This window comes from Vespula pensylvanica, chromosome 25 (genome assembly GCF_014466175.1).
Source record: "Vespula pensylvanica isolate Volc-1 chromosome 25, ASM1446617v1, whole genome shotgun sequence".
NCBI lineage: Eukaryota > Metazoa > Arthropoda > Insecta > Hymenoptera > Vespidae > Vespula > Vespula pensylvanica.
The window spans coordinates 1,187,036-1,207,035 of NC_057709.1; the positions used below are offsets into that span (position 1 = coordinate 1,187,036).

At 26.9% G+C, this 20,000-nt stretch overlaps 1 protein-coding gene across 5 annotated transcripts in view; it reads right to left on the reverse strand.

Annotated features, from left to right (window-relative positions):
- The window catches only part of LOC122637280 (LIM/homeobox protein Lhx5), a 39,191-nt gene that overhangs the window by 17,847 nt on the left and 1,344 nt on the right, over window positions 1–20,000 (reverse strand). For all 5 annotated transcript variants that reach the window (XM_043829290.1, XM_043829291.1, XM_043829292.1 and 2 more), the window contains 2 exons: window positions 19,804–20,000; window positions 9,611–9,803 (listed from right to left, as the gene is read on the reverse strand). The exon at window positions 19,804–20,000 is cut by the window's right edge. In XM_043829290.1, the coding sequence (XP_043685225.1) occupies window positions 9,611–9,783 (173 nt within the window). In that variant the 5' untranslated portion in view covers window positions 9,784–9,803; window positions 19,804–20,000. The remainder of the gene's footprint in view (window positions 1–9,610; window positions 9,804–19,803) is intronic.

The window sequence follows — 20,000 nt, forward strand, 5'->3', positions numbered from 1 at the left end:
TTGTTTAAAGTAATAATTTCTTTCACTTATTTTTCATTATCTTTTCATTATTATTGTTATTATTATTATTATATTATTATTTCATATCGTAATTCTTTTATATTAATTTCAACAAAACTAACCAAGAGAAAAAAAGAAAAAAGTAGAAAGAGAGAGAGAGAGAGAGAGAGAGATAAAGTATAAATAGAATTAATATTGATAATAATTAATTCATAAAATACGAATATATTGTCAACATTTTAATAAAACAACAACAACAACAACAACAACAATAACAATAATAACAATAATAATAAAATAATTGATTAATAAAAATACTATAACATTCATAAATAAAACAAACCATATCTCCAACGTTATTAATAATAAATATGTATACTTATAATGTATGTATGTATGTATATACGTATCATACAAACGTATTAAATTAATATACAGTAGATATCTACATTACCGACTATATTTTAAGATATGAGAAGAGTGACACGCAGAAGAGCTTATATTCGTTAATCCTTGCATGCATTAGCACTGCTCGTGCGGTCTCTTTTCTTCTCTTCTCTTCTCTCCTCTTCTCTTCACTTCTCTTCTTTTAAAACGTTTCTGTTTCAACGCATTAATGATTTATCTTGTTTACTTAGTCGCTACTGGGATCTACATATGTACATTCCAACGAATAACTTTAAATCATATTTTACTGAGTGAATAAAATAAATACTTAAAAAATATTACCGTTTATATTTATTATATATTTTATTTAATTATTAAAAATATTAAACAATTTATTTTATCTAATAGTGTATATATATATATATAAGTAAATTGTTCATTATTGTTTTTTAACATTATTAAATAAAGAAGAACAATTTTGTCATTCAAATTTTATAACGCTTAACTCTGGATGTTATTATTTTATTACAATTATTATATTATTATGTATTTATTATCATCATCATTATTATTATTATTATTATTATTATTATTATTATTATTATTATTATACATTTTTATTATTATTATATTATTATATTGTTATTATATCATTGTTAACTTATAATATTGTTTAATAAAATTTTCATTTGAAACTAATGAATAAAATAAAAATGAAAATATTTATTAAACATTTCTACGAAGATAATATTACTAATAAATAATTTTCATAAATGTATACATCGTTATTCAAACGACATAATCTATAAAAAGGAAACCCGAAAGATCTGATAAAAGAAAAATAAAAAAAGCAAAAGTCAAATCGACAAGACAATATTAACGAATTAAAAAATATTATTATTAACATCATTATTACAAATTAACAGATATTATTATTAATGAATGTTTACATTATAAATTTATCGAATTATTTATCACAATTAATAAAGAATTTAATAAAATCGTAATAAAAATATCTTCCAAATTACGATAGAAAATTTCACGATTACTTATCAATACTACAAATTTACTTACATATACATCTACGTATATATATATATATATATATATATATATATATATATATACTCAAACACACATACAAATATGTACGTTCAACAATCAAACGCACGAAACACAAAATCACACGATCCATCGTTTAGTAGTCCGACAAAGATTCCGAAAGAGAAAAAAGAATCAAAAAAAAAAAAAAAGAAAAAAAAAGAAAAAATCAAACAGAAAATCAAACGAGAAGAAAAGAAAAGAAGAAGAAGAAGAAGAAGAAAGAAAAATCGTGTGAAAAAAAAGAAATAAATAATATAATATAATACACACGAATCTTTTGCGCTGACGTCGAATGCGCACGTTCACTCGAACAGGCTAATGAATTTTTCATAGGGATAAAATGCAAACTAAGTCGTAAAGTACACAACACGTTCGTTATACGCTCGTTCGTATAAGTATCAAAGGGTCCCCCCTTACCTCCACCCCCATACACTTTTCTCTCTCTCTCTCTCTTTCTCTCTCTTTCACACACACTCTATTCACTCCGTCTATACGGTCCTTAGCCACAAAGGGGATCGTTCATCACTTCCAGAAGTCACGAAAGAAGAAAAGTTTCGTCGCGATGTTACGAGAAATAAGGGGTGAGTGGAGAGTAGTGGGGGAAGTCGAAGTAATGAGGGGAAAGAAACGAAAAAAAAGGACAAAAAATTTATCAGATTTTTACTTTACCTCTTTTCTCTTTCTTTTCGTATAAAATTAGAACGGCATTGAATCGTTCTCTCTTTTTTATATTTCTCTCTTTTTTCATATTTATTTTCACTCGTTAAAAAAATTGTTTTCTTACTTTTTACTTTCATTTTCGTCCTCTTTAAGTCCGCTTATCTTCTTCTTTCCTTTTTTTTTTCTTTTTCTTTTTTTTTTCTTCTTTTTTTTTTTTGTTCTTTTTCTTCGAGGTTGTATCTACATATCGCCGCAGACTACTGTGCGTTTCCAATTCTGATTTTTTTTTTTTCTTTTTTTAACTTTTATCGTTATCACGTAATTCTAAAAACGACGTTATTGTAATTGTTAATTCTAAATCGACTATTTTCTCTTCGTTATTTCTTTTTATTGTTTCGTTCCTTCGTTCGTTTTCTTTTTATCTTTCTATTTATTTATTTATTTATTCTTTTTCTTGGACTATGGACACTATTAGCGAGTCTCACGTTTGTTTTAATTATATGTAAATTTTAATTCTCATTTTGTGATCTAATTATTGGCTAAATTTAATTATTTGTTCATTATTATTATCATTGTTTTTATTATTATTATTATTATTATTATTATCATTAATTACTTTAACTCTTATAATCTAATTTTTATTTTCATTTTCCTACCTCCAAGTTTAATTCTAACTTAACTTCTAACACTAATTCTAATCCTAATTTCCACATGTCATTCATTCGTAAGGTAACATGTACATTAACGTAATTAATAATAATTAATTTAAGGCTCATAAACGTTTAGAAAAAAACGTTTACGAAAACAGTAAAAAGAAACTAAAAAAAAAAAAGAACAAAAAATGAAAGAAAATTATTTATACATATATATATATATATATATATATATATATATATAAAAGTATTGAGTTATTCTAACATCGACACTAACATTTATTTCCTAATCATTCACGAGATAGACATAACGATGCATTAATATAAAGTGTTGAAAGCTTAAAAGGAAAAAACTTTTACGAGCGCAGTAAAAAAAATAATGAAAAAAAGAAAAAAGAAAAAAAAAAGTACAAAAAAAAAAAAGTAATTAGAAAAGGACATATAAATAAATAAAATAAATAAACAAGTAAACGTATAAAACTAAGCGGAGAGGACAATGATCGAAAACAAAAATGCAAAAAAATCAAAACGAAAATGTGAAAGATTTACGAGAAAATAAAAATAATAACGTACATATGTTTGTGTATGTACATACACAATATATATATATATGTACATATATATATATATATATATATATACATATATATACTTGAGTTATACTGAACGTGACGATAATCGGCCGTAAAAGTATCGAACCTCGGTACTACTTCGTTCCTCTTCTCTCTCCCCCTTTCTCTCTCCACTCAGCAACTCTCTTTTTCAACATGAAAGTAAACCGTTTTTCGTCGTTTAACACTGAACGTCCGCGTTTAAGCGGGTCAATCGCTTCGTTACGTGTCAACAATTAATTAAAGTCAATCCCAGGTAAGTTTTTCCTAGTGCGATTTCTGTTACCGAACTCTTTCCTTCTTTAATACTAAAAAAAACTCTGCTGATGCTGAGGACTTGCACTGAGAGAAAGAAAGAAAGATATATATATATATACATACATACATATACATATATATATATATAGAGAGAGAGAGAGATAAAGATAGACAGATAGAAAGAGAGAGAGAGAGAGAGAGAGAGATCCGGCCTTGCGTTCACGCTTTAAACCAATTTCTTCCGCAAATGTCAAGGTCTCTCTCTCTCTCTCTCTCTCTCTCTCTCTCTCTCTCTCTCTCTCTCTGTCACTCTCTGTCACTCTCTATCTATCTCTCTTTCTGTCCCTTTATTTCTGTCCCTTTTTAAATATTTTCTAATATTTTATTTAATAACAAGAATTAGAAGAGTATAATTAACCGTATGAATATTTTTCTTTCTTCTACTCTTCTTCTTCTTCTTCTTATTATTATTATTATTATTATTAAATATCTGTTAATTAATTCTTTTGTTAAAATGTAAATTTTTAATAACATCGTTCGTATAAATCGTTCAATTGACTCGTATAGATTTTTAATTGATATCGTTTAGAAATTCGTTAGAATTCATAATTTTGTTTCGTTAAATGGCAAGGGTGCTTCCGAAAATCACTATTACTTCTTTCGATTTTCTTAAATATTTGTTAAGATATTATATAATAACAATGACGAATGTAATAAAATGTATAGATATTTTTCTTCCTTTTTCTCTTTTTTTTTTTTTCTTTATTTTTTTGTTTAATTTGATACCTGATAATTGATAATTAAAATTTAAATTTTTAATTGTATCATTCGTATAAATTTTTAATTCATATCAGTTATGTAAAAATTCGTAAGAGATAATTTGAATTTTGTTAAACATTAAGGAAAAGTTTTTGAAATCACTATAAATTATCTCTCTCTCTCTCTCTCTCTCTCTCTCTCTCTTTCTTTCTATTTATCTTTAAATATTTTTAATAAAAGCTTATTTAATGATAATTATGAATATAATAAAATGTATAAACATTTTTCTTCTTTTTTTCATTTTCGTTTTTCTTTTCTTTTTTCGTTTAATACATAATTAATATATAAATTTTTGATTATAATATAATTTCTAAAAAAAAAAGAATTGGAAAGAAATATTTGTATTTATTTAAACATTAAAGAAGATTTTTAAAATCACTACAAGTTACATGTACTGTATGCGAGTCACGTATATTCATGTATAATCTTTAATTTAAACATTTACTGAATTATATTTTTACGGATCATGATAGATCATTGCTTTCTGTTTTTTTAATGATTTTTCTCAAACATTATTAATCATTCTTATAAGTCACGTAATCACGTATGAAATATTACAATAATAATTTTTAACTTAAACATTTACTGAATCATATTTTTATAGATCATGATAGATCATTACTTTCTTTTTTCTTTTTAATGATTTTTCTCAAACATTATTAATCATTCTCATAAGTCACGTACTCATATATGAAACGTTGTAGTTTTACCTTTCAATGTAAACAAACATTTATTAAATCATACTTTTATAGATCATGATAGATCATTGCTTATTTCTTTTTTAAATGATTTTCCTCAATCATTATTAATCATTCTCATAAGTCACGTATTCTCATACGAAACGTCGCATTTGTACTTTTCAATTTAAACAGACATTTATTAAATCATTTTTTATGGATCATGATAGATCATTTTTTTTTTTTTTTTTTTTGTTATAATTTTTCTCGAACATTATCATTAACTGTCATAAGTTATTTATACCTATAGATATATGTATATAACGATAGTAATAATTTTATACTAATCGAATCGTAAATCCTTCGTTTCAAACTAATTTTGACAAAAACCAAATGTTTGAACAGTTTTATTATAAAAAAAAAAAAAAAGGAAAAAAGAAAAATGAAAGAGAAAATTTAATTAGACCGAAATTGTTATCGATAGATTTGAAAATAAAAAATATCGCGTATTCCAAAAAAAAAAAAAAAAGAAAGAAAGAAAGAAAGAAAGAAAAGAATATTTCCATTTCATCGTAAAATTCATGTATTATTAGTGACACTCGCGCGCACAATAGATACATATAATTATCATACTACGAGAAAAAAAAAAAAAAAGGTACGGAAAGGAAAGGAAAACGATAGGAAAAAAGAGAATTTGTTGTGAAATAGGGTTAAAAGGGTCGCATTAAACGAATTATATAATAAAAGTATATCTAACTAGTAGAGAGCTGAAAAATGGCGTCGGGATACAGTGTATCAATGAAAACCACTGAAAACTGTCAAGCGGCACAATTCGCCGACGGCCGTATCATAAGCGTCAAGAATGAAAACCGTGTAACCATGTAAAAATCAGAAATTGCTGAGAACATTTATAGGTTTAAACTGTGACCGACGTTATCGCAGAACCTTATCCTAGGGGATAAACGAAGCTTGAAAAGCTCCAGTTCTAGTAATTATTCATAGCATTTGAACGATTAAAAACCCTATGATATAACCGACAATGGTGAAGAAAAAATTTGCCGATCTTTAAAATTAGAATTAATATCAAAAATTAATATCAAAGTTAAACTCGACATTAGAATTAGAATTAGAATTAGAAATTAGAAATTAGAAATTAGAAATTATCGAGTTACGATGAAATCGTTAACGATATTTACGATTACAATCGGAATTATGATTAGATTTAGAATGTTACCGGTCATGATTAGATGGATTATAGTTGATATTAGAATTATAATTACAATTAGAATCTTCAAATTGGAGTTAGTGTAAGGGGTACTTAGGGTTACATTCGGAATTAGAATTACGGTTAGAGGGTTACAGTTAGAGGATCAGAATTAGATGAATTAAAGACAGAATTAGAATTAGAATTAGAATTAGAGTTAGAAAATTCAAATTAGAATCAGAGTAACAGTTGGATACCTAAAATTATAGTCGGAATTAGAATTAGAGTTAGAGTTAGAGGGTTATGGTCAGAATTAGACGAATTAGAGTCAGAATTAGAGTTAGAATTGGAATTAAAATTATAAAATTTCGAATTAGAATCAGAGTAAAATGCTTCAAGTTTACAATAGGAATTAGGATTAGAGTTAGAGTGTTACTATCGGAATTAAATGAATTAGAGTTAAAATTAGAATTAGAATTAAAATTAGAATTGTAAAGTTTCGAGTTAGAAATACAATAAAAAATATTTACAGTTTCACAATCGAGTATTAGATATTATTAGAATTAGAGTTATAGTTTTAGAGGATTACGATCACATTTAGATGAATTAGAATCAAAATTAAAATTAGAATTAAAATTAGAATTAAAAAGATTCCAGTTAGAATCAGAGTAATAGAGACTGTTAAAGAAAAACTGTTAGAGTTATAAAATTAAAATTAGAGTCTGATTTTGTGTTAGATAATTAGAGTTAGAGTTAGAGATAAAATTAAAGCCAAAGATAATGAGTCAGAGTTAGCAATTAGAACTAGAATTAGAAATAGAATTAGAATGGGAATTAGAGTTAAAGTATCGTATCTAGCTATAATTAAAAAATTAGAATTAGAGCTAGAAAGTTAAAATTAATTTGTTAAGATTGGACCAAATGCGGACGCCATTTTGATATAGACTTTCATTTCGTTCGAAATGTTATATAAAATAATATAAAACCTTTCTGAAATTTTCTGTAAATTTTTTATGAGCCACCTTCGGCCATTTTGTTTATTTTTTAATCGAAGAAAATTTGTCCAAAAGAATTGACAATATTTCGAAAATAATCGTCGAATTTTTAAAAAATTAAATATCACCGTTTTACCGAAATCTTCCGTTTATACAAAAATTTTTTTTTCTTTTCTTTTTTTTTTTAGATCAATCGAATTATTTCGTTGATTTTTTAATGTAAAAAAAAAAAAAAAGAGAAAGAAAGAAAGAAAAAAAAAAAGAGAAAAACATTATCTAAGAAAATGTACGCCATTTTGAAAATAGTCGAAAGACGTTTAAGAAAAGAAAAGAAAAGAAAAGAAAAAGAAAAAAAAAACAAAAAAAGAAAAACAAAAAAGAAAAGAAGACGGCATGTAGGAATAATATAGCGATGGAAAAATTTTTCAATGAAAATACCAAACGAAATTTTACTATCGTAGCGACCGCATACAATTTTGATATTAATTTTAATTCCAGTCGACGAAGTCGAGCGAAATGGCGCCTGCGTATTGGCCGAGCTATGTGAGAAAATGTCAAGGATTCCTTCCTGTTCGTCACGAAACGCCTTTTTCTCGATACGGACTGCCACGAACGGTGTCTCGGAGACATAAAAAGGGAGCCACGAATACCGATCGTTCCTTGCGGTTCGTGCCTTGATCGGCAAAAAGGTGAGGCGTGGAAAAAAAGAGAGAGAGAGAAAAAGAAAGAAAGAGAGAGAGAGAGAGAGAGAGAGAAAATAAAGAGAAGGAGCATCATCGAGACTCTCGTATTTCTTATATGTATGTGTAAATACCACCGAAAAAAAAAAGAAAAAGAGAAAAGAGAGAGAGAGAGAGAGAGAGAGAGAGAGAGAGAGAGACGACAAAAAAAAAACAATAATTTATGTTCGTCAATCGTAAAAATTTCTTGCAATTTTTATTATTGAGAAAGTACAGAGTGGGTCAAAAGTTACTCGGTGGGTTGAAATTTTACTGCATGGGTCAAAGTTACTACGGTAGGCCGAAAATAACTAGAGATTGACGGGGAAAGTTACTATGGTAGGGTTAAAAGTTTTTAATTTTTTTTTCTTCTTTTTAATTTTTTTTTTTTTTTTTTTTTAAATCGGTCTCTTTTTCGAAACGTTTTAGATAAATTCTTTGATTTTCAGCAGATCTCGTTATTTTTGAAAGATCTGGAATAGCAAAGAAATATTGATCTAAATTTATTTTCGAAATGGATTAATTGATTTTTTAATACAATTTAGATATCGTTTTTTGAACGTATCTAAAAATAATTTCGACTCGCTCTTGTATATTCGTAATAATTGATAGAAATTTATTACAAATCGAATATTAAATCGATTATGGATTGATAAGTGGTGAAATTGAACCTTATTCGAATAAGTCCACAGTGATTCTCATTGTCTTCAATAATAAATTCGAAATTTAAAACGAAACGAAATTGAATTTACTCGAATAAGTCCCAAGTTATTCTCATTATCATGAAAACTAAATTCAAAATTTTAAACGAAACGAAATTGAATTTACTTGAAAAAGTCTCCTTGGTGGTTTTCATTACCGTAAGAAAAAAAGGAACAATTCAAATTTTTAAACGAAACAAAATTGAATAAACTCGAATAAGTCCTCCAGTGATTCTCATTATCGTCGAAAATAAATCCAAAATTTTGAACGAAACAAAATTGAATTTACTCGAAAAAGTGTCTTTAATCATTCTCATTATCGTACAAAAAGAGAAAACAAAATTCAAAATTTCTAACGAAACTCGAAATTGAATTTATTCGCAAAAAAATTCCCAGTAGTTTTCATTGTCGTCAAAAGAAAAGATTCAATATCATAAAATGTAAAAAAAAAAAAAAAAAAAAAAAAAAGAAAGAAAGGAAACGAAATCAAATTGAGAACCATATTCGTAAAAATCCTCAATGCTTTCTTTTTTATTATCATCGACAACAAATTCAACATTTTCAACGAAATAAAATAATTTACTCATTCATCAATGAAATAAAATTGAACCCCACTCGAACAAGTTCCCAGTGGTTCTCATTATCATACGAAAAAAAAAAAGAAGATTTCGAAACGATGAGACATTTAAACCCAAATCTAAATAATTGAATCTTCCTCGAAGAAGCTCCCAGTGGTTCTCATTATCATTAAAAAAAAAAACAAAAACAAAATTTAAAATGAAGGTAAAATTTGTAAAACGATGATGACAAATTTGTACTTACTTGAAGAAGTCTTCCCTGCAGAAAAGTTTTGCTTCCCTGGAGTAACACTTGTCCTGTAACGCGGATCCGCAATCGAAACAGCGAACACACTGGGCATGCCATACTCGATCCAAAACGTTGAGCATGTACTGATCCAGTATCGGTTTCTCGCATCCTGCACATGACAGGAGCATCGCCAGACCTCGTCTTCCTGCTTCTCAAAAGAAAATTCACGCGTTACGTCATAGATTGAACGTTTCAGTGCTCATTTTTTTCTTTCCTTTTGATTAAAAGAAAAGAAAAAATTTGTTTAATTAATTGTTGTTCAATTTTGTACATTTTCTTTTTTTTTTTTTTTTTTTTTTTTTTTATAGATTGGATTACTTAACCTCTTATTTTTTTTTTCTCCTTCATTTCGATCGAAAAAAGTAAAAAATTTTGTTTTATTCAATATGGCGGATTACACGTTGAAATTCAATCTCCATTTGTGTTCAGTTCTATACTTTTTTTCGTTTTATATATTGGATTTCTTAAATCTTTATCTTTTATTTCTTTTTTATTTATATTTTTTTTTTCTTTGATAAGGAAAAAGGATATTCAACGATCAAAAAAATTACAATAGCCAATCAGAATTATATATATATATATATATATATATATATATATATATATATATATGTATGTATGTATGTATGTATGTATGAATTATATAAAAACGAAAGACAGAAAAGAAACGAAAAATTTTATTGTCAAAAACGTACAAAATGGCCGATCCAAATCGAATAATTATAACACAAAAAACATATTCTCAATACTTTTAAATAATTTATTTCTTCGCTCGCTTATTAGCCTATTTGAATACTTATCGATAATTAAAAAAAAAAAAAAAAAAAAAAAAAAAAAGAAAAAGAAAAGAAAAGAAAAAGGAAAAAATTTTCGACTAAAAAAAAAAAAATGAAAAGAAAGAAAGAAAAAACAAAATCTTAAAGGTCGATCCGAATTGAATAATTATCACAAAACAAATTTATTCTCAACGTTTTTAAATAATTGATTTTTCCACTTTCGGACGTTAACCCATTTAAAATTCTTATCGATCATGAAAAAAAGAAAGAAAAAAAGAGAAAGAAAGAAAATCAAAACGACCGAACCGAATATAATTATCATCCCATTTAAATATATTCAATATTTCGAAAACACTTAAATATATTTCATACTTGTCTGCGTTACTATATATACATACATATATATATATATATATATATATATAAAATTAAAATTAAAATATCATTTACACCGAAATAACAGAAAAAAAAAAAAAGTAGTTTCCGTAAAATTTTCGAATCTAGTTATCACGTCGAAAATTTTCCAACGATTATTTATTCCATCAATAAATATTCGAGTTAAAACAAACTCCACGAATATCAAACGATATTTATACACAAACATAGACATACCCACGTATATTTATATCAATGCACATATATATATATATATACACACACGTGCGCACATATATATATATATGTAACTATATATATATATATATATATATATATATATATATATCCTTTCCCATTTCAAGTCAATGAACGACGAAAAACAAATAACGCTTTCAAACGGACGTCTCTTGCTTTCTATAATGCATTTTATCTATATATTTAGCACGAGGAATTATCGATTAGTTTCAAACATTAATACCGTTCGTTCGGATTATGTATAGCAAGATAGATACATACATGTAATATATACATACATGTGTGTGTATGTGTGTGTGTATATATGTATGTATGTATATGTATGTATGTATGCCAAAGTGATATCTATATGTAAACAATATGATACATCATACTCGATTATGTTTACGATCGGAGAAATGTCATTTCTATCGTTTCGGTTTTTCTAGTTACTTTTTTTTTGTCTTTTTCTTTCCTCTTTTTTTTAAAAGACATGGCGCACCTGTCGTACGATCGTGTCGTATTTCTTTCTCTTTTTTTTTCTATCGACTGTGTTTAAATTGTAAATAAAATAATTTAAAATAAAAAGAAATGTATATATTATAAATATAATTATAAATAAATATATTAAAATATATGTATATATATATAAAATGATGTATATATTAAAAATATATATATATATAAATAAAAATGGCACATATTTAAATGATTTACGATTGGAAATGTATAAATTCTTATTTAAATTCTTATTTAGTAATTTTCATTTTTTCATTTATTTGTACTGTAAAAAAGTAACTAAAATAGAGAAAAATAAATAAAATGGCGTCCATAAATCAGTTATATACTTTTACATATATATTTTACTCGATTAGATTTACTATATCGGAGATAAGATATAAATTCATTTGAATTGTTATAATAATTTCTTTGGACTCGAGAAAAATAAGTAGATCAAACCAAAAAAAAAAGAAATATTAAGAAAATAAAAATATTGATATAGGTATATAAAACAAAAAATATATGGCACAAACTCGAACAATTTATCGATTTACGATCGACTCATTTAAACTCCTATATGCGGTTATTTTTCCTTTTCTTATCTTTTTCTATTCATTTTAGAAAAAATAACTGGAACAAACAAGAATAAATAATATGGCACCTGTGGCTCGATACATCCAGTTATTTTATATTTTTTTTTTTTTTTTTTTTTTACATACTTAATTAATATGCATTAGAGAACGTATACATATAATTAAATGAATTACTCGATAAGAATAATTTTTATCTAATCAACTTATATTAGTTCTTAACTAATTCATCGAATCATTTGCATCGTATTATCAGAATTATTAAATCGATTAGATAGTGTTCTTCCTTTTTTTTTTTTTTTTAATTAACAAAAGAAGGAAAGACGAAAAAAAAAATCAATTGAAGTCACCGTCATCGATTATTTATTAATTAATTCCTTGAATTATTTTTATTAAATCATTATTATTAATATTACTACGATTAATTAAAATTAATTAGATCTTTCGATGCTATCTGTTTATCTAGAAAAAATTAAAATAAAATAAATAATTGTCTTAATAATTCAATCACTTAACATTATTAACATACATAATGATGAATGATGTCCATATATTTATTATTATTAGTTCTAATCTCTTTTTCAATCGAGTTATCATAATTAAATTAATCAGATCTCTCTTTGATGGTGTTTATCTAATTGAAAAAAAAAAAAAAAAAAAAAGAAAAAAAGAAAAGAAAAAAGAAAGAAAGAGTGAAAGAAAGAAAAATGGTATTAAATCACTTAAATCACTTAAATCATTTAAAGTTACCAACACCGGAAAGAAATTATTCGAAAAGAATAAACACTTCGTCGTAACACTATAATTACCACGATCCTAATCTAATCACGACCATAAAAAGCATCTGTCTTTGGTAGTCACGTGTTATAACATGATCTTTGATAAAGAAAAAAAAGAAAGAAAGATAGAAAGAAAGGAAAAAGATAAAGAAAAGGCGAATACAATTATTTAAAAAGAGATAGATATAGATTAATAATTATTAGAATTAAAAGGAGATAGATGTAACGTAGGAAAGATTACAGGAGGGAATCTAATCTATACTAATCTACTATTTCTTTCTAATATCAAGATGGAGATTGATTTTGATTTGTTAATAAATTGTTTACTCTTCTCTTTTCTTTTTTCTTTTTCGAGAAAAATCGTCCATCATTTTGAACGATCAATAATTTGTGTTTGTTGTTATCGTAAACAAAAAAAAAAAAAAAAAGAAACATAAAAACATTACTCACAGAGAAGAGAGAAAGAGAATAAATAAACAAATGCAGATTTATTTCTAATGTCAGAATAGAGTTCGTTTGATAATTCGTTAAGAATACTCTTCGACAAAACTGCAGCATCGTTTCGAACAAAAGCAATAATTAATATTTATTATTACGATAAAATGAACAAATCGTTTCAGAACAAGATAAAATGAGATTAAACAAATTTTTTTCTTTTTTTTTTTTTTTCTTTAATTTTTTATTAAAATTTAATTAAACCAATCTTTTCCTTCCGTTTCATAAAATTTGAACTTCAACGATCGATGATTAGTAAATATCTGTACACCGTATAATGAGAAATAGAAAATTACTTCAAAAAAACAAAGAAAGAGAAAACAAATAAGTCGATTTAATTTCTAATATCCAAAATCCCATCTCAAAATCCCATCTCCCTTTTTTATTATCTTCTTCTTTTTTTCTTTTTTTTTTTTTTTTTTTTTTTATTTTTACCTCTTTTCTCCTTTACTTCCCAATAAATTTCTTTTCTTTCTTTTTGTTCATTCTTCCTTTTTCTTTTCTTTTTTTTCGACAAAATTTGAGCTTGATTTTGGCAAACCAATAATTACTATTCATTGTTAATTAACATTCGAGAAACGAGATTGCCCTTTCATGTTTCCCTCTTTCACTATACTTCTCTCTCTCTCTCTCTCTCTCTCTCTCTCTTTCTGTCTCTGTCTCTCTTTTTGCTTTGATCGCCATCGCTAAACCCTCCGGTGTATTCTCTCTCTCTCTTTCTCTCTTCGTTTCTCTATCTGTCCTTTTTTCGCGGTTTCCACCAATGGGCGGAGTCCCTCTCCCCTGGAAAGGTTTGTCAACCTAGCAACCCTCCTCCCACCCTTAAGATCTGACCTTGCGCATCTCATCCCTCGTGAGAGGTCTCGACGAGGGCGTTGAGAATGAGGTGATAGAGACCCAAGGACACTCCAGAAAGAGATTTTACAAGCGTTGTTACCAAGAAAAATTTTCTTTATTCTTTTTTCTTTCCCTTTTTTCATTAAATTTTTCTTTTTCTTTTTTCCTCTTTCACTTTTATTTCCTATTTATTTCCCATTAATTTATTTTTCTTATCCTTTTCTAATTTCCTTTTCTCCTCCCTTTCTTCAATCATCGATCGTGCTATTTTCCCTTTAATTTATTTTCTGTCGAATTATTTCGATTTATTTTTCTAATATAATTTTATTATTCATCATTACTTGTTGTTTCATTCTATAATTCTGTTCCATTCATTTCCATCGAGATTTTTATTAAGTTTTACGAACGATCGATAAATATCAGGTGATTCATTTTCGTCTGAACGCTAACGGGTATCTTCAGTTACGATCCTATCGATTTTATTTAAAAAAAAAAAAAAAAAAAAAAAGAAAGAAATATTTTTGAACGAAATTATATTAGATTTCTTAGATCGGGTGTAACGTCTCATTTTTCTTAACTATTTCGCAGATGGCGTTATTGTCGAGATACTCAAGTCGTAATAATTTTTCTTCTTTTCTCTTCTTTTTCTTTTTTTCAATGGAAATCGATATTTCAAGCTGAACAAAAGTTGTAGATAATGTCAATACGAATGCAACGAGTACTTACATCGTACTCTTTAATCGATATTTCATCAAGCTATGGCGTTTTAAAGGTTTAATGTAACTGTCCAATCGCAATAATGTTCTTTACGATCGAAATAGCTGTAATATATAAATTATATAATTTTTTTTTCTATTTCCCTCATAGAATTCTAGAAACTTTTGTTTTCAACTTTTTCTTTTTCTTTTTCTTTTATTTTTCTATATTTTTTCTTGTTTTTTTTTTTTTTTTTTTTACAAAACAACAACAACAAAAAAAAGTATGTGATGATAGATCGTTTGAAACGAGACACTCTATGTAATTACAGGTTTGATGAAAAAAAAAAAAAAAAAAAAAAAAAAATAGAGGAAAAGCCTACAAAAAATTACAAGGAAAATCTCGATCTATGATCTAGATACGGTTATGAATAATTGTTTTTATATGCGAGTTGGATTTAAAAAAAAAAAGAATGAACGAAAACAAAAAAATTTTGGATCAATGATCGTAGTTAATTATTAATTTATTATGTACTTTTATATAAATCGAATGAAAATGATAAATATATAATAGAAAAGGAGAGTAAAATCATAGAAAATTTTGTGATCTACGATCTATGCGATTGTACGAAATTTTGTAAGTGGAATTTTGAAGTATATATATATATATATTTTTTTTTTTTTTTGCTTCTTAACGGAAAATACAATTTGTCATGAATCTCTCATAAAGAAAAAATCTAGATCAATGATCATGATGACTGTCAGCAATTTTGTATAAATTTAATGTAAATATAATCGTATGAAATTTCGATTGATTGATCTAAATGATCGTTAATAATGTTTATTATAAAAAAATTTTCAAAAATCAAAAATTCATCGTTCATTTCTCACAGAAAATCTTAATCAATTATTTAAACGATCGTTAAAAATAATCTACAAATTATATTAAAAGTTAAAAGAAAAAGTAAAAAGAAAGTATATATACATATATACAAACATAAAATAAATCACATAGAATATCTCAATCAATGACTTCAATGAATATAAAAAATTACATAAAAAAGAAAAATTAATAAATAAATAAATAAATAAATAAATAAATAGCAAAATCCATGTACACAATCGCCTCGATGATTATTAAAAATTTTTTAATGAATCTTGAATCACATAAAAAATAAAATAAACAATATATATATATATATATGAATAAATAAAATAAATCACATCAAAAAAGTCTAAATCATTGTTCTCCACAATTGTAAAAATTTGCATGAAAATGAGGAACAGTAAAAAATGAAAATAAAAACGAAATTCTATGGATCGATGATTTCGATCATTATTAAAAATTTTCTACGGATCGCATAAAAAATAAGAAAATAAATAAAAAAGGATATATGTGTGTGTGTGTGTATGTGTGTGCGTGTGTGAAATAAATCACATAGAAAATTTGAATGAATGATTTCGATGAGTATTACAAATTCCATTTTAAAAAAAGAAGAAAAGATAGTACAAAAATGAAAATGCAAATGAAATTAAGATAATAAATAAAATAAGTAAATAAAATGCAATGAAAAAAAAAAAAAAGAAAGAAAGAAATGATCGAAAGGAAAGAAGAGAGAGTAAGAAATGAGAAATGAGAAAATATAAAAATGACGATGAATAAATAAATCAAATTATATAATGAAGCAATGAAGAAGAAAAAAATGATCGAAAGGCGAGAAGAAAGAGTAAAAAAAAAAAAAAAGACGGAAAGAAAGAAAGGAAAAAAAATATACGACGAGAGAGAGAGAGAGAGAGAGAGAGAGAAAATACACGATAGAAGGGAGAATTGGTATGATCTAAACCAGATTAGGATTAGGATTAGTCCGACACGCGTCGGACTCGCTTCCTGCCATAAAACGGATTCGTTAATCTGATTTTCTCGTCGAGTCGTCGACGATCGCCATTTTTTCGTGATCTTCTTCGCACCCTTTCAAAAGAAAAAGAAAACGAGAAGAAGAAAAAAAAATAAATCAAAAAAAAAAAAAAGAAAGAAAGAAAATAAAACAATGACATCTGTCCACGTTATCGAATCGTTTATCAAATATTAATCGGATAATTAATAATCGATCTAATCATTAAAATTAATTCTAATCGCTTCTTTAACGATTAAATCCATAAAACGTAGCGATCGTTTCGTGGTCGATTAGAATTCGTAAAACGTTCGTAATCATTTCATTGTCAATTATCATTCGTAAAACGTTCTAATCGTTTCTTTGCCGATTAGAAATCGCAAATTTCAAGATTTTCATTTTCGATGTGTTAATATTAATTTTTGTTTGTCTTTTGTGTGTCTTTCTTTTTGTTTTTTTGTTTTTTTTCTTTTTTTTTTTTTTTTTTTATTCTTTGCAATCGTCGCTTAACGTAACGTAATGATTAACAAGTTTTACTAATTAACGATCGATTAACAAAATTTGCTTTATTTCTTTCTTCGTATAGTTTTCGTTCATTAAAAATTTTTCAAGGATATCAGCGAGGACGTTTTGTTCGAACGTCGTCGCCGACGGCAAACTTGTTGTCGATGGAAAATTATTCGTAAGATAAAAAGAGGATTAAGTTCGGATTGCGTCTGGGTTGCATATTTTTTTCTTTCTTTCTTTTTACTTCTTCCTCCTATTTTTTCTCTTTTCATTCCATTTTTCTTTCTTTATTTTTTTTTTTTTTTTCTTTTTATACAGAGAGAGATAAAAATAATGTCGAGCTAAAGAAAATGATCGGTGATTGCTATCACGTTCATTATTGTAAAAAATATTAAAATGGAAAACGGTTGAATGTTTCAGGTTCTTCCTCTGTTTTTTCTTTTTTTTTTTTTTTTTTTGGAAGGAAAATAATACGAAGGAAAGAATATAAAAATTAAAATGAAATTGAATCTTTATTTGTTATTGAAAAATATCGACAACGAGTAGAGTACCGTTTAATTTAAGTTCCGAGTTTGCTTTTTGATTGATCGGTGAATAGAAACGAAAAAAGAAACGATCGAGAAAAATAAAGAACGTCTTGCGTCTGCATTTGTTGTGAAATTATTAAAAAAATATATATATGTGTGTCTGTGTGTGTGTGTGTGTGTGTATGAAGACAGACGATGTGTATCTAATTTATTCAATGGAAAAAAGAATAAAATAAAATAAAAAAGATAGTAAAATGAAATAAGAAAGAAATCGTGGATAATGATATTCGTCGTTAAAAACGAACAGAAAGAAGAAAAAAAAAGATAAAGAAAGAATAGTAATAAATATATAAAAAAAAAATAAAGAAAAAATTGGAAACCGCAGGACGTCCGATTTGCATACGGCTTAGATTAGCGTTCACCATTTAATAATAGTAATAATAATATCAGTAAAAAAAAAAATCAATCGTTTTCGAATCATTAGTAAAAACAATTCAAGAATATAAAAATTATTGCTTATTGATTTGTTATTAAAAAATTATCATGAAAATTGAACGACTTAAATTTCTTATGGATTGAGTTCGTGAGTCGAAGAAAATAAATTAAAGAATAAAAAATTAAAAATAATAATAATGATGATAACAATAACATTAAGACAAAGTATCATCTGAATTTCTAAAAACGCAAAAATAAATTCGTTAATAAGAAGTAAAAAATAAAAGAGGGTTTGCATCCGCGTTGCGACATCGCTGCATTCCTGTTGCGTCTGAATTTATAAATAAAAAACAAAAACGGAAACAGGGGTTGCGTCTAAATTGCATTCACGTTGCATTTCGGTTGCGTTTGAATTTATGAATAAAAAATGAAAAACGAAAACATGGGGTTGCATCTGAATTGCATTCGCGTTGCATTTCGGTTGCGTCTGAATTTATAAATAAAAAATAAAAACGAAAACAGAAGTTGCGTCTGAGTTGGATTCGCGTTGCATTTCGCTTGTGTCTGAATTTATGAATAAAAAATAAAAAATAAAACAGAGGGTTGCTTCTGAATTGCATTCGCGTTATATTTTGGTTGCGTCTGAATTTATGAATAAAAAATAAAAACGTAAAGAGGGGTTGCATCTGAATTGCATTCACGTTGCATTTCGGTTGCATCTGAATATCAGAATAAAAAATAAAAACGTAAACAGAGGTTACTTATGAGTTGCATTCACGTTGCATTTCGATAGGGTCTGAATTTATGAATAAAAAATAAAAACGTAAACAGGGGTTGCGTCTGAGTTGCATTCACGTTTCATTGCGGTCGCGTTTGAATTTCTGAACAAAAGATCAAAAAAAAAGGAAACAAACAGAGGGGTTGCATCCGGAGTTGCATACACGTCATATTACTAGTAGCGTCTGAATTTCCAAACGAAAAACAAACAGTACTTGCATCCGCGTTGCATACACGTAGCATTTCGTCCGCAACTTGATTTCCCGAATGAAAAATAAATAAATAAATAAAAAAAAAGAAAGAGAGGAAGAGAGGAAGCGTAATGGAGAGCGCGTTGCATTCTACTAATACGTTTTCATAACCGATGAGAAAAATAAGCAAAAGAAAAAAATACAGAAAAAAGAAGAAAGAAAGAAAGAATCGTCGTTGCATCGAATTCTCGCGTTAATACATAAACGAAAGCTAATAATAATATTCGAGTTGATCGATCGACGAGAAGTTCAAAGAGGAAAATTAAAAACATTGAGAAAAAACAAACGAACGAACGAACGAACGAACGAACGAACGAACGAACAAAAGAAACGAAAAAAAGAATAGATTTAAAAAAAAAAATCTGGTAAAAAGTGATCGAAAGTATCAAAAAGAACAAGAGCGAGAAGAAGAAGGAAAAAAGGTATAGAGGGTTGATTGGGTGGGTTAGTTGATTGGGTTTGGTTTTGTCTTACCTATGCTACAAGCCTGGGTGACGGAAAGGCGCGTGCAGCAAGAGCCGCCGAGCCTTATCCGGGGGGTACCAACCCCCCCGGGTCCCCCTCCCAGCCCACCGCCACCGCCACCGGCGCTCCCGTAGCCCTCCACCTCCCCAGCCGCGACAGCGGCCACCCCTGCCACCGCTCCCTCGACAGGCCCACCAGCACCTCCA